The sequence below is a fragment of the Anas acuta genome, chromosome 8 (genome assembly GCF_963932015.1).
Source record: "Anas acuta chromosome 8, bAnaAcu1.1, whole genome shotgun sequence".
Taxonomy (NCBI): Eukaryota; Metazoa; Chordata; class Aves; order Anseriformes; family Anatidae; genus Anas; species Anas acuta.
Genome location: NC_088986.1, coordinates 15,446,041 through 15,461,815, shown reverse-complemented (window position 1 = coordinate 15,461,815; position 15,775 = coordinate 15,446,041). Strand labels below are relative to the sequence as shown.

The 15,775-nt window shown below is 40.5% G+C and overlaps 1 protein-coding gene across 6 annotated transcripts in view; it reads left to right on the top strand.

Moving 5' to 3' along the window:
* The window catches only part of COL24A1 (collagen type XXIV alpha 1 chain), a 151,121-nt gene that overhangs the window by 20,623 nt on the left and 114,723 nt on the right, over window positions 1-15,775 (top strand). For 4 of the 6 annotated variants that reach the window (XR_011098786.1, XM_068690205.1, XM_068690207.1 and 1 more), the window contains exons 2-3: window positions 4,024-4,088; window positions 8,550-9,835. Coding sequence is in view for 5 of the 6 variants with exons in the window: in XM_068690205.1 (XP_068546306.1) it covers window positions 4,024-4,088; window positions 8,550-9,835 (1,351 nt within the window). In the remaining variant the exon portion in view is untranslated. The remainder of the gene's footprint in view (window positions 1-4,023; window positions 4,089-8,549; window positions 9,836-15,775) is intronic. The other 2 variants (XM_068690206.1, XM_068690208.1) reach the window with 1 other exon arrangement.

Here is a 15,775-nt window from a genome sequence, read left to right as displayed (position 1 = left end):
AGATTTCCAAGGGGGCGGGCTCTTGGTTTGAGTGGAATGAGGGGGTGCACAGTCTGTGTTTGCCCAGGTGGTTTTTAGGGGAAGGGTGTTATGGGGACAGCTGCTGGGAGGAAGTCCACATACGCAGCATGCACTCAAAGATGTACATGATACTCTTTCAACTTCTGTGATGGACACAAACTGGGCTATTGTCTTCAGAGGAGACCTAAAGCAGCAGTGCGTGTGGGTTCACTGAAGAATGCAGGGTTGAATGCAGCCCTCAGGTTTAGTATGTACTGTGTCTGTGCTGGTTACACTGGGATCAGGTTTTCTAGCCTTCTTTAACAGCCATCTAGTGGTCTTCCTTCCTTCAAATCTGAGGTTTAAGAAACTGTCAGGGAACGAAGAGGATGCCGTTATGCTACGCTGCCATGCACTGACCAAACCCAAGCTCTGTATGCTGCTGAATAATCTTCAAATGTGGAATTTTGCATTGTTGCTTGCCACGACTTGCTTTGAAGCTTATCAGTTTCCTCAGCTGTCTGTCATCCTGAATGGAAAAAAAACAAACATAGTCACTGTCCACACATAGGAAGAGACAAACAGCCACAAGATCTTAAAGATAAACAGAAAGATAAGCTCTATTTTAAGTGGTGGAATAGCTCAACCACATTTGGTAGTTCCTTCCTGCAAGCAATTATGTAGTTTCCATCAGCTTGTGCTTCCATATAAAACAGGAGAGAGGATGCAAAGGTAGGAGAAGGGGAGGAAGCTCAAAAGATAATTGGACTCTAGGACAGGACGTTGCGAAGGGGCATTGCTGTTCCAATACGGAACAGCTTCAGGCTCATTGTGTGTTGTTAAAAGGGGGAATAATGATCAACATTTGAGTCAGTCAGAGAGATTGATCTTCCTGCCATGCACTTCTGTATTTTTCTGTTGTCATGTCCCAACAGGGCAAGTCTCCCCGAGAGCTAAGGCACGTGGACTGAGGCTGAGCTTCTGTGCCTTGCACACTGCTTAGTTCATTCCTGCAGCTATGGCAGAAGACAGGTTCAGCTGCGTATGTGTTATGCAGCAGGGAACCTGGTCTCTGTGTGTGAGGATAGGGGCTGACAACTGGCTGCTTTTCTGCTTCTAATGCCAGCAGTAGTGATCTTGACCAAGAAGGGAGGTTTTGAACGAACAGGTTCTCTTCAAAAGATAGAATTTCCTTTTTTCATCTTCCGTCTTTGGCCATGGAGGAGGCTGCATTGTACAACTTCAATTTAGTTTGCACGTGGTTTCATTTACAAAAATGTGTACTTGTTGTGGAAAAAGGTAGAAGGAAGAATAACTTTTCCCATGCATTAGGGACCTCCAGACCTATGGTGTTGTCTGTGGTCCCTGTTTTTACTCTTAGCTGATTGCTCATCTGTTCTTAACATTAGCTGGAGTGCACTGTGTAAGCCAGACATTTGTCTTTACTTCTCACTTAATGTTTCTGTATATCCAATTACATCTGTGTAATTTACAGCCCTGGGAGCATTTCAGAATTTCTTGCCTTCCTATAACATTTGCTGGGAGGTGACAGGGGAAGATACCTGACACTCAGCTTGTCCCTGGCTGACTTTGTGGAAGAGGTTGTTGTAATGTTAACGAGTGATCTTTTCACTTTGGGTAGGGTTCTCTGAGTGCCCTGACTTTGGATTTCAGTTAATTAAAATGTTTCATGTTATTTTTAATTGGAAATCCATTTTGTGTCCATGAAAGATAGGAAAACAGAAGAAAATTTCAAAGAAAAAAAAAGTTATGGCTGATACGGTGCAATACTTGGACTTCCTTGCTAACACAGCTGTCTACTGTCCACCTCCAAGGCTTTTTTTCATTGACCTTCTTACTAGATGCAAGATGAAACACTGTGACACAGAAACTGTTTACTCATGAAATTACACCAGAACTTGAATTCTGGTCTTCAGAGTTGAAAAAAAAATGAAGTGTGAGCCCAGTAACTGACCTGTTGTCTGGATAACAGGCAATATTAACTCTTTTGCAGAAGCAGCAGAACTGGTGCAGTAGAAGTTTTGTAACTAGCAGGAGAAGGACTGAAGAGAAGAATAGCTAGGGACTGCAGTGGTTAACTTTAAAGTGTGCCCTAACAAGCACATAGGGATTTGTGAGGCATAGGCTTTCCCCCCCACCCTTTCTGTGATCAGAACCAGAGCAGTGATGGTTATTGCCAAATAATCTACACAACCTGGAGAGTGGGTGGTGATGGAGAGCATGCTTCTTCCGATTGTCTCTTGAACCGGAGCACCTGTAAGGTGGTAACTGGTTGGGCCTGTAATGCTTCCTTTCTTCTTCCGGCACTTGCTGCAGGTGTTTCTCCTTGTAGCAGGCAGGGGAACACTCAGTTGGTGGCAGGCGAGTGCCAGCAAGGGCAGCTGGGCGGGGGGCAGTGGCTGAGAGCCGCCTGCTGCTTGGGCTGGAGCGCAGGGGGTGCACCAGGAGAGACTTGGCTCTGACAGCCTCACGGTAAAGCTGCCTGAGTGGAAAAGGGTAAGTACTCAAACCCAGCCTCTCCTAGGTCAATGAGCTTTGACTCTATTTCTCTGAGGAAACGATGATAACAGATTTTTGCTCTGTGATTTCTGGAATGTTTGAATTGCAAACACTTGAAAGAAATATTAAGACTTTCACTAAATACTGCTTTATAGAGGTAAATCATAGCACGATTTATTTTCATTGAAGCATTACTTCCTGGCTTATGTATACATTATCCTCTGTGCTGAAGGTAACCTGGCAGCGAACACTTGGGGGAAGAAACTTGTCTGCCATTACTGTTTGAACTGTACACTCCTCTACAAAGGCATGAGGATTTCTTCCTGCACTTTCTTGACATGCAAACCTGACTAACTGGCAAGATTAATTCGTACTAAGTTACAGGTGTTTAGTTGCAGTTTTATTACTTTCAAATGCTTTCTGTTTACTCCAGGTGCTTAAGCACTCTGGTGTGGTCCAGCAAACCCTTTCTGTGGATCTCATTCATTGATTTTTCTTGATATTAAACATATGTTACTGAGCAAGAGGGTTGAGCTGAGGGTTGAGCATGAGGTGACTGCTCAGCATCACTTTGTAGAAATATTTCTTCCCACTGCTAAATTGGTATACGTCGCTATTATTGTTACGTAAAATTGTGTATGTGCCTGGATATCTAACATTAACAGAAAAGGTTTCTCAGTTATTATAGGATTTAGTCACTGGTAAGAAGATTATGATTAGGTGCTAATCTGGCTAATTTGTGAATTAATTGGAAAACAGACTATTTCCAACCCACAGATTCAGCATTAATGGTATCTCTGTTTAATGTGAACCTCAAGTTCATCATCTGTATTGATCTTCCTTGTTTTTTTTTGTTTGTTTTGTTTTGTTTTTACCATCAGCAAGACCAGAGTGTTATTAATATTCTATCAGATCATGAAGTTTTAAGTCAAAATGTGATGGGATTTTTTACTTTGAAGAGCGTATCTTGTTTGTAATATGATAAAACTTTATCATACAGGAAGAAAAGTGACACAACACTTTAATTTATGGTACACGATGTGATATGGTGATGAGACATTATAGGTACACTGGGACAAAAGTATGTAGTAGGCATTAACTTGTCACTTGTGTGGTTTTTTTTAATTTCTTTACGGTAACTTTTTTTTCCAGGAAGAAATTTACTACGTAGCAGCATTCATATTTGAGGGCTGCCACAAGAAAATATAAAACAGATGCAGTTATGTTATTAATAAAAGCCATTGTGAAATGTATGTGCTATATATGAGAGCATCCATGGTCCTTGATATCTGTGCGAAACGCATTCTCAGCATCAGTGGAAAGTTGTAGGATGTGAGGGCAAGCTTGAAGGTTTTGATCCAGGACTTGCTGAAATCAGTAGTATCCCAACATGGGTTTTGGATGTCGAATCAAGTTTCTAATTCCTTGGAGTAAGAACCTTTGCACGTTTTCCTAAAACTTTACATATTTTCTCACATGTTCTTTTCTTTCTTCCCTTTTTAGGAAGCCCTTCCTCCTTTGTATTGCAATATGTATAGCTGCGAGTGTTGCGCAAGCACCAAAACAAGGTGAGAACACTTTCTTATACCAGGAAGCTTAGACGGTTACTAGATCAAGAGAGTAAATGTCTACTAGTGACCCTAGGTTCAGTTCCTTATGATGACTTAAATATCAGCAGCAGTATGATGAGAGCAAAAGTTTAAAGTAATCAGTTTGGAAAAGATGACCTTTTGAAAATTACTCAGACTTTCTGTCCATGAAATTGCTTACATATTTAAGCAGACTATTCGTAAAAGAGAAGTCTTGTACAGAGAAAAGGCTTTGATTGTGTCTTCACTGCAAGTGGGTGTCCTTGGGGGTGGCAAGCAATGACTGAGTTACCTTTGCACTACTGAGGGCAAACAAGCAAACCACTGCATATAATAAGGGCTTAGTCTAGGCTAGAATCATTAAAGCAAAAAGTGAAATTGTGTATTCATTTGGTTTTGCATTCAGATGCAGATGTTAGTGAGGAAATAGGGTTGTCTTATTTTTTGTTTCTTTTTTGATCTGCCAGCTGCACCAGATGAGCAGCCTGTACTAGGGACTGTTGTGGGAATGTTAGCGTCCCAGCATGGTGAAGGCTGACGTGCTATTTACTCTCTTATTTGAACGGAGAGTGGCAATGTCAGTTCTCTACCATATTCCTTCAACACACAGACGAAGCAAGAAGTAGCTTGTCCTTTGCCGATGATGTGTATGGTAACTGCAAATGCTCAGCTGAATACAAACAGCCGGGTCACATGGTGAAGTCAGGGCATGTTCCTGATAAGGTTTTGCTAGAGCCCTGTGGGATATCTCTGCAGCCTCCCACCATTACACTCACCAATGCCTTTTTCATTCTCATTATATAATGAGAGCTTTTTTTTTGTCATGGTTACTCTTTTTGGGGAGGTGGGTGGCTTCCCCTTTCTCTTTGTACTTTTTATCTTCCATCAGCTGTTCATTGTTTGCCTGGTAAGATTGTTTGCTGTTTTTTTCACATTCAGCTAAATGGGGGACATGTGCTTTTGTGATGATGGGATTTTCCCAGATTTTCTAGTCACTGAGCCAAGTTCTGCATCAGAGGAGGGGGAAAAAAAAAGTCAGCTTGCCTGACAAGGGCAGCAGCCGCAGATGTGTGTGGCCTGCAGTGGTCCAGGCCTGCGGGGACAGGAGGGGAGAAGCTGGGGCAGGGAGGCTGTTTGCATCTTCCCAGTGGAGCTGGGGAGGGATGCCAGAGAGACAGGTCTGTAGACGTGGTTTGAGTTGTCTTCACTTCTCCAGCCCAGTCTCCTCTGCAAAGAAATAAGCAATTTCTTTTGCTTCTCATGTTCTGCAGCCTGAGAATTGGTTTGTTGGAAAAGTGTTAGGAGAGGGCTGTGAAGGCTGCTGGGCCACTAGCCCTGGAGATGCTCCAGCACCTTCTAGCTCTGTAGGATTTGCTTTCCTACTGGTGGGGATGAGTGCAGAAGCCCCATTTTCCCTCTGAATCCCTGTATAAAGGACTTACTTTTCAAGAGCCACACTTCTGGTAACTGAGTAAGTGCACCTGCCAAAAACCTTTCTTTAGGAAGTCTTGTAGTTGAACCATAGATTTGAAAATCATCAGGAATGTGAGTGATTGAAGCCATTTTCTCAAGACAGCTTGTGCATGCTTTACCTGACAAGCTCTTCCTTACTCATTTCAGTAGGGTGCTATAAATTGTGTTCAGTGAAATATGTGTAGATATACAGCCTCGGCCTTTAGGAATAGTACTTTGAGTTTGTCTTAAGGACACACAGAATCCATGTGTCGGGTTGTTTTTTCTGTGCCAGTACTCAACCTTGGTGTCTGGGAGAGTATCTGCTGCAACCAGGTGTCCTAACTTACCCAACTCCAGATGCAGCATCACCTAGAAATGGGGGATGACTAATCACCTGATGAGTAATCATCCTCTGTTCTGGTGGGGCTGACTGAAGAATGATCCTTGCTGTTCCCTTACCAGTAAAAGGAAAGTGAGTAATGTGTGTACTGGGATTGTTGAAAGGAAGAGAGCACCCCAAATATCCCACCTTCAGAGAAGTCTTAAGTATGAAGGAATGTGGAAAACGAACATCAGAGACTGAACAGAATAGTGATGCAGAACACTACTACCAAATAACAGTCTGATACCACCACCACCCCACCTATATCTTTGGCATTATTTTGTGCCACAAGAGGGTCAGAAGATTTTTCGCTGAAGTTCATGATATGTTTTTCCACCCTTTATGATCTGATTATGTTATGAATTTTAAAAGTAATCCAAGGAGATGGGAGGAAAGCACTTCACACCAAAAACCCCAAACAGCTTTTCTTTCAAGAAGCTGAGCCATTGCAGTTTGGGGGACTAATGCATTCAGTGAACAGTAAGCAAAGACAGATGTTGTGCAGACATGGGTAAACAAAGAAAACTGACTACTGATAGGTAAAGAAAGTTGCGGTTGTCAAGCTGGGAGGAAGAGTTAAGAGGGTTGCCTGCTCCCAAAACCCTATGTACTGCCAAGAGCTTCTGAAAGCTTAAAAAAAAGTTGGACCAGAAGTGAAATGACTGGCCAAAAAAGTCTGGAACAACCTTTTGGCTTGACGGTGGGTTAACAGGCAGCAAGTCAGCAAGGAATAATTATCCGACACTTAATCTTTTGCTGTTATTTTTCACACAGCATTTCTCAGCATTGAGCCTTCTCAAGACCTGTCATTGTTAGCAAGGATCTGTTTGCAGGATGTGGAGAATGTTTTATTTCTCATTGTGCTCTGGATGCTTTTTCTTTTTTAAAATAACTTGCAAATGATGTGCTGCTTTCAGATTGGAACTGTCAAAATTCGTAGTTTAAGGTTTAGGAGTGATCCTCTAATATCACTTTAAAATTGATTGTTTTCTGTCATGAGAGGCTGGATGCTTTATTCTGCAATTTATAATGTTTTGGACAGAGATCCTAGATGCATTGCTATTTTTAAATAGGACTATTTAATTTCAAATATTTACAAATACCTGCTGAATATCTCAGGCTAGAAGTGTGATGTTTAGGTACAACCTTAGATTTGACTGGCTTTCGTGGTACAGTGTATTCTCATGCACGCAGTCAGCTGGTTCAGCCAGCGCACAGAAGTGCTGGAGTTGTCTCTCTGAACCTCAGCGAATTATTTGCCTGTGTAAGACCTCTGTGTTGCCCAGAGCTCAGGCCCGTGTTTCTCCTTAGCTTTCACAAGGGTAACATATGCAGAGCTTTCTCCTGTGTAACTATGTTCAGACCAAGCAGGACTGGGGTCCTGGGAAAGTGTGGTGGTTCATTAGCAGAAGTATTCTGCTTCGAAGCTCTTCTATAACCTGACCTCTGTTATCAGTACGACAGATTAAAATATAGCCTAGTAAATTAATTGCTCTGAGGCAGAACATTTTGAGAAATTGGTGTACGCGTGACTTTCTGCAAAGATATGCTTTCCCTGTACCTCTGGCTGGGCTGGCTGCCTGCCAGGATAATCTTGGCACGCCTGCACATCTCTAACATGGCTAGAAACACTACAAGGTGTGTAATTAATTTTCAAGATGCACAGTGCGTTCAGGTTGATGCTTTTGGTTCCAACTTATAAACCACTCTCAAGGAAGTCTCAGGCTCTTTTCATAATTTACTACTGAAACTAAGCCAACATCTGTCTGTCCTTAAAGTTTGCAATGAATACATTCAATAAACAGAAGAAGGGAAGGCTGGGAAAGGAAACCTTTTTTCCACTAAAATATTGAACATCTGTTTGTTTCGGTTGCTCTTTTCTCTTATGATAGCAGTGCATCCTTAGCTTCTGTTGATTACTCCCAGTTTTTGTTATGCCATTTGGTAGCTTTGTTTACTTAATATAAGAACAAATTATGCAGTAAAAAAAAAATAAAAAAAAATAAAAAAACATTCTCAGCTAAACACTGTGGGTAGTGCCAGTCTCTTCCCAGTTAGGCTTATAACATCAGTGCGACTGTTAAATAATGCTAGTCATTTTTAAAATAGGGTCTTCATATTCATCCTGATGGAAGAAGGTGTCTAGGCACACCAGCTCCAGTGTGTCTGTATCTAATTTAGGCAATAGCAAATGAATTCACTCATCCTTGACCATTTATTTCTCCTTTTGGAGGAAAGTGGCTTTAATTTTTTACTCAAAGTCGGAATGGAGAGAACCATTCTGAATTGCCTCAGACAGCTGGTGTGGGACAGCACTGGGGATTTTTCAGTTTCATAAGTGAATTACTCTCCAGTGGGCATTACATGAGTGTTTTCTTTTAGTTACATTTTGTTCATCAGGAAAGCTGGCTTTAATTGTATTTGTCTGATTTATATGGAAGTTTGTTGTACATTACTTCAGGGATTTGGAGGCCTTGCTGCATGCAGTATTTATGCTTTAGGAAGCACAGATTTGTTAAGATGCTGTGGGTACATTTGTTTACATGGATCTGAATTTGAGCTTGCAAACAAAATCAACAACTTGCTTTTATTTCTTTTTACAGCAGTAGATGTTCTTCATCAGCTAGGCCTCGTGAGCACTATTCAACAGCCTTCAGAGACAACAGTGCCCTCAGCATCGCCATTACCTCAGGGGGTTCGTCTGACTGTAGCAGGAGCTGTACTGACTGGTGATGCACATATTGAGTCCCCCATCGCTCAAGTCATACCAGCAAATCTAGGGCATCGTTTCACCATATTGGTTGGGTTGTACTCTTACAGAGTAAATAATGCTTTTCTTTTCAGTATTAGGAACAAGAACAGGCTGCAGTTTGGTGTCCAGTTGCTACCGAGAAAAGTAGTGGTGTTCACTGGAGGGAAGCAGTCCGTATACTTTGAATACAGTGTTCATAATGAACAATGGCATTCGTTTGCCATTGACATTAGAGATAAGACTGTCTCAATATTTGCTGAGTGTGGAAAGAAGTACTATAGCAAGGAAATACATTTTGAAGTGGAGATGTTTGTTTTGGATGGTTTATTTACCCTGGGAAGGATGAACTCTCACTCTGTCAGCTTTGAAGGAGTTATATGCCAGCTAGATATTATTCCTTCTGCAGAAGCCTCTGCAAACTATTGTAAATATGTGAAACAGCAGTGTCGCCAGGCTGAAACGTATCGATCTCAGTTAGGAGCTCCACATGTGTCAGATGGGCTGGATGTTTTTTTAAAGAAAAATATGGGTGAGAAAAAACAGTCAGAAGATGTACCTGCTTACAGAAGGAAAGGAGCATCAAACATTCCTGTTACTAATGTTGCTCAGATTCACTCTCTACCAGATTACTTGGAATCACGAAATGTCTCAGCAGAGGCCAAACCTGTGCTGGAAGCGTGGCCACAAACAGAACTCCAGGAGGAGGTCAGTCTGCCCCTTCATCAGCAGGAACCAAGCATAAGAAGAGGCATTACTGAAAAACCCATGGGTTCATATCAAGATACTTCACATAATGCCATAGAAGACGCAGACAGACAAAGTGAGCCTTCTCTGATCTCTCCTGTAAAACAGAGTAAAATTAAAAGCGATGGAATGGACAAAGAACGACAGCATGTAGGTGAACCAACCAAAAAGCAGCAAGTCTTCAACACAACCCTGTACAGTTTGACTGCTGACCTATCTCTGGATAATCAACTCAGTCTAGCATCAAATGGACCTTCTTCCCCTAATAAGTCTTATCACACGGAAAACAATTATGAAATTGATGTTGATAATTATGCTTATGGCTATGAAGATCGTGACAAAATATTTGAAATGGGAAGTATCAGAGGTTCAAAGGGGGAAACTGGACCTCCTGTAAGTTAACTTTACTACACTCTTTATTGTAATGAAGCAACATACCTTTTAAAGAGGCTTTAAAATAAGTTTTGCAGAGCATGCCATGCTGTGACTGCTATTTCTCCCAACTGTACTGTACAAATGTTTGTCTGCAGTAAGTGTGTCTCACATGTAATTTTGCCCTAAGTGTTGTATATTTTTATTGACTGGCAGATTACATAGGCATTCTCTTCTGGTGAAGTGATAGGCAAGCCAGGCTTTTTTAAAATTTGGAATGCAGCCAGATGTTTGTAACTGCCAACTATGGATACAGCTCACTTAATAAAATTATAGGATAAATTCATACTGTACACAGACAGACACTGATCCATGAAAAGAACAGTCAAGCTGCTTGGAATAATGACATGGTTTTCTCAGTTGAGCAATCCTATCAGCATTTGTAATGGCAGAAGCAGACCAGTTGCAGAATCTAGATCAGTAAAACCATTCCCAACCCACAGTTGCAGGATCATGAAAGCTGGGTGCAAAATAATGTTTAAACTCTTACATTACTCTGGGGCCTTTCTTCAATTAGTGGGTAAGCCACCTCTGAAATGATTTGAATGCACAGTAGTGCTTTTAATAGTACTAATTTGTCCTTTCTTCTGTGTGCGTGAAAGCCATGTATTTTTTAATACATAAAAGTGGGAACAATGTATATGATGCTACAGGCAAGTTTAACAGCAGTTTATGTTTAGTCTGGGAAATATAGTAGTTACTGCAGAAGTCTTTGTTTAAATTTTTTTAAACTATAACATGGGGAAGGTAGTTCTACTTGCTCTTTTCTTCTGTGTGTTTATGTGAATATTACTGGAAAGCAATTTGGTAAATGTCAAACAGCCCTTAATATACACTTTAATGTGCCCATAAACTTATTGCAAGTATATTTTCAGCACTGAAAAATATTTTGTGTAGTCAGCAGCTGACAACTTATTTAAAAAATCAATTTTTACTCTAACCAGAATCCTGATTCCAAGAGAGGTTGTTACACAATTGAGAAATGCATTAACAAGTAATTCATGCTAGTTGAGGGGTGCTCTTGCTTAATTTCTTCTGAATGTGATGTCAATCTATCAATGTCTCTCTTACAGATGGGATGCAGAAGTTTCTCGTCTACAAGTTAGTGACAGCAGACCTTGCATTTGGCATAGTCTGTTGCAGTGAATATTGTGTGTTTCTGCTGAAATGTTTTGCTGGATCAGCATTTAATGTGCCCAAGGTCTTAAAAGTGATCTGTTGCAGAGCCAGGAGCTAGGTCTAGACCTCTGTGGGCACAAGCTCAGCTGAAAGGGCCAGCAGCAGCCACTGAGCAAAGCTGAAGCATTGTGTTGTGAAAGTGAGAAAAGCCCTCTGTATGGCTTTTCCACAGAAGATTTCTGTAATGTGCTTGGTGCAGCTTGTGTGGCACAGCGCCTGTCACTGTCGTTAGACTTGCAGAGGTGCTTTTGGTTTCCTTTCTCAGCCTAGTACATCCATGGAGAGAAGACAGCGATAATCCAGGTTTTATCTGCATGGCTCTAACCCTTTAATACATAGGTACCCACAGAGTCTTATCAGTGAAGATCATAAAAAAGCAACAGTGAGGAACTTGCAGAGTTCCCTTGCAGGGGAAGAAAGAAGTTCTGATGAGGCATGAAACCCCGTTTCTTTTTCTTTCATTATGTTGTGGTTGGTTTGAACCTTCTTTCAAGATTTCAACGCAAAAATAATGTTCGTTCTATTAGAGTTGACAGGCAAGAACTAGCTTTTGTGGTTCTTAAACTCCTCAGCTTCATGTTAGCTTTTAATCATCTACCAGAACTGATTCTTGCCTTGTATAATTAGGCCCCTTGTGTTCCATGATCCCACAGCTGTGGAATTCACCCATCACTACAAAGCAGGGCTCCAGAATTCAGGCTTTCGTTTATGGATAACATATGGAAAAGGGCATCTAATTCTTCAAAAGTACTATGACTGATTAAAATCCTAGCAATTGCAATGACCAAAATCCCCCCAAAAACTATGAAGCAAAATTAAAGTGAAACAGTGTGGTCTCCTGAACCACTAGTTTAGAGGGAAAGTTGCTCCATTCATCTGCTGAGCCACTCCTTTTTGTATTGCACGTGGTATTGGCAATGTATGAAGGTTAAAAAAAGAGAGATAAAAAAATGTGTGTTTTAACTGTTTAACTTTCCAACTGATACTCTTAATTGCACAGTGCTAAGGCTGTTTATATTATGTATATATCGTGTTGCATGATATATAGTTCCACATGGCTAAAAGGAAGGGTTAGTAAGAGCTGAAGAGCCAATTTCAGTTACTTGCTGGCAGATAACTGCATCAGCCTGCCTAGCTGCACAGGATTTGACTAACCCTGAGAAACGAGCTAGGAATTATTTTTCTTTGTTGGAAAAGCTTTCTGGGTTATGAAGACACTCCTGGCAGGAGAAGTGATAGGAGACAAAATGCAGTGTTTCTTAGGCTATCTGGTTGGTAAGGACAAGTAGTCTGGAGATACTGCCAGGAGGAACTGGAAATGCAGTCCCTGTGTTAGGGGAAGAATTGAGCCTTGGACGAGTTCCTCTTGTTACAGACAAGAGGTGTGAGGCTGAGAACCCTCGAAGAGGGCAGAAGTTTAGACATCCTAAATGTGGTGCTAAATAAAAAAGCAGTAAGAATAGTGTCATCTGAGATTTCACTCAGTATATTTATCAGTTGAACAAAATTGCTTGCTGCAGCTCTCCCTAGCACCAGGAGATGTACTGGGCAGTTAATTACCTTCACATATCTTAGCTCTGCAGGTAACACTCACAGTTCCCTGCCCAGGCTGGGAAATCTGCTAATTCAGTTAAAAAGTTAAGCTACTGTTTTATTTTTCTTACTAGAAAAAAAAATAAAAAAATTACCCTAATTATTTAAACATTTCTTTTACTTCACCTGAAGCTGATACATTTTTCCTATATTCTTCACAGCAATCTTGAGAAGCTTTAATCTGTAACCCAAAGCCATGTATATTCCTCTGATGTTAATGACATTGCTTTGGTTGCTGTAGCATTCTTTGCAGAGAAAGCCTTCAACAGCTGTACTGAAAGGAGGTTAATCCTACACAAGTGACTGCCTGCTCTAGGGCATTGGGGAAGAGAAGTGTGTTTTGTGCATCACTTCTAATGGAATTCAAATGAAGCAAGAGGAAAAAAATAGGTGGATGTTCATGTTTGGTAGAATCCTGATTGCTCAAAAATTAATGCTTAAAAAAGGTAGAGAGAGCATGCTAGATGTAGGTAGAAGAATTTTGAGTGACAGAATCTGAATTCTAGATGGCCCAAAACTGATGGGGTGACATTTAGTGCAACATCACATTATTAGTGCAATATGACAGAAATCAAAGTACAAACAGATGATGGGGGACTGATTGGTTAGGCAGTCAGATGAGGGTATTAGGGTGTTGTTACAGTACAACTAGAGAATGCATCAAGCATTACAGTAATAACCTGTATTCATTACTAGGAGTGATGAGTTTCGGAGACTGGCTATTTTTCTACTGGTTTGAGTATGCAAAGACCACAGTTGAGAGAATTGTCCTCAGTTTTCATGTGCTGAGCTCTTTCTTTAAATAAATTTAAAAAACAAAAACATACCAACAGCCATTTGACAGGCTGGAAGAACTGCACATGCATCCATAGAAAGGCTGGATTGAATATCCTAGGAAATCTGCAGGCTCAGTGAGGACTCATTGAGGACCTTTCAAAAGGTAGTGAAAATTACTGGAAGTGTGGGATCTACTCTTATTTTTTTCACGATGAAGTCACAACTAGAGCTTCTCCCCTCAATTAGATCAATTAAATGCTCACAATTCATAAGGATGATAACTCCTAGCATCTTTCTTAGAGAAGCTTCATCTGTTTTGTGCAAGCTGATGCTATTAAAGCAGTGGATTTAAAGTCTGCATCTGTAATGTTTACCAAAGTAGTAATTTTTTGTTGGTAGTTAAAATGTCAAGTACAAAAACGTTAACACTTTTAATTGCTTCAAGTTTGTTTAATTACTACTGTTGGCAGCAGTTGGAGGAGAAACTATTCAAACAAATGACTAATTCCTTGGTTTAAGAGAGACTGACTCACTTGAAGAAGTTGTCTTCAGGAGCTTAAGTGGATGCCTGAGAGATGCCTCTCTACCGTATTCATAAATTGCTTCCTAGCTACTATTAAAAGTCATGCTGACTTGAAGTTTGCTGTTGCTTAAACAAGTTGAAGAAGTGTATGGGGTGTAATAGCTTCTCACAATTAGTTGCAATAACATTTCCAGGAAGACTGGTGTGTGGTGTGCTGTCTGCTCTCAGCTGAGAGGTTGCGTAACTTGAGAAGTCTGAGCCACTGTGGGTTAAGGAGTAAGAAAGATGCTGTGGTCAAGGAGGGTCCTTGCTAATGCTTTAATCAATCACCTGGGAGGGGCAATAATGTTTCCTTGAAATGTGTTGCATCTATATAGCAAAGTAATGCTTTGAGAAGTGTTTAACTATAGTTCTATGACTGTTGCTTCACAAAAAGTTAAAATATCCTTTAACAGGATGGAAGATCAAGGCACAAATCAATGGGATGCCTTTTGTAGGACTACCCTTTGTAGAATAAGGTCATTAAGACATTTCCCACTGCATATTTTCTAAGTGGTAATGTTTTGCAGATGCATTCAGCAAGCTGGTTTGTTAGTCCTTGTGCACAGGTATAAAGGCTTTCTGTAGAGAAAATGGTCTTGGAGGAAAAAAAAAAAAAGACATCTTAAGGATGAAGGATTGCAAGAAGACTCAAGTATTTGTTCAATTGTTCAATTAACTGTTAATTATTGTTAACCAGAGACTTCAAAGTCAACAACAGTTGACTTTGTTTTAGAAAGCCTGAGGAATGCATTATTCACTCTTGGCTCTATAGTTCAAATTATTTTGCTATTTCTAGGGTTTGCTGAGAGCTTGATTGTAAGAACAGAATGTGTTTTCCTACTGTGTAGCAAAAAGTTTCTCCTCCATTAGTTTTGCTTCATTTTTTTGTTTTTAGATGAAGAGAGGTAATTATTCATGAATTAGTGTAATCACAAAGCATTTTTTTTGCAAAGAAAGCAGACTCTATTAAAAAAGATATATCAAGAAAGGAATTGAGTAAGGAAAAACATTCCTGCTGTCCTCATTCAGTAAATCAGCAGCAAAGACAAGAGATAGCAATAAGTATGCATTCATGTTTCTGCGAGGAAAAAGGTGGATTTGATTATTATTTTTTTTTATGGAAATGTAGAGTGTCTGAAATAGGCGTTGAGAAGAACTTCTTACCACAAAAGATCGTATGCTAGTTAAAACTATTTTTACTTAATGAAAAATGTGGTATATTTCCTTTTGTAGCCAGAGGATAATTTTCTAAACAAAGCATATATCTCAATTTACAATTTGAGAGGAAAGATCAGAAAGTGTTATTCCAGCTGTGGCAGGGTGGGAACTCCCTGTGCTGTCTGAGGTGTGTTTTTGGATCTCTCCTGACGAGAATGCCAGGTGAAGAGCTTGCTGCGAAGTTTTTACTCTTAAACGCTACGAGGAACTTTTAACTGAAGAAAAGCATAAGGATGCTAGTGAGTGTTTATGCAATCAGGGTGAATAGTGAATACCCTTAGCTAAAAATATGATGTTAGAGTTTGTCTTTATGACCACGACTTGTTTCCTGGGACAGTAACAGACCTAAATTATGTGGGAATGGAAGCACAACCCGTATGTGGTTTGTGTCTGCATAACATTATTCAGGATGGGCATACACACGTTCCCTACCTGCACTGCAGGTAGGATGAATATTGCATTGAACAATATTCAGAGTCTTGCTCTGTTGTAGTATCTCCTCGTACAGAGCAAGACTTGCGTTGCTGTTTAGAGGTGCACGTGTGGGCTGCAGCAGGGCTGCCTCTCTG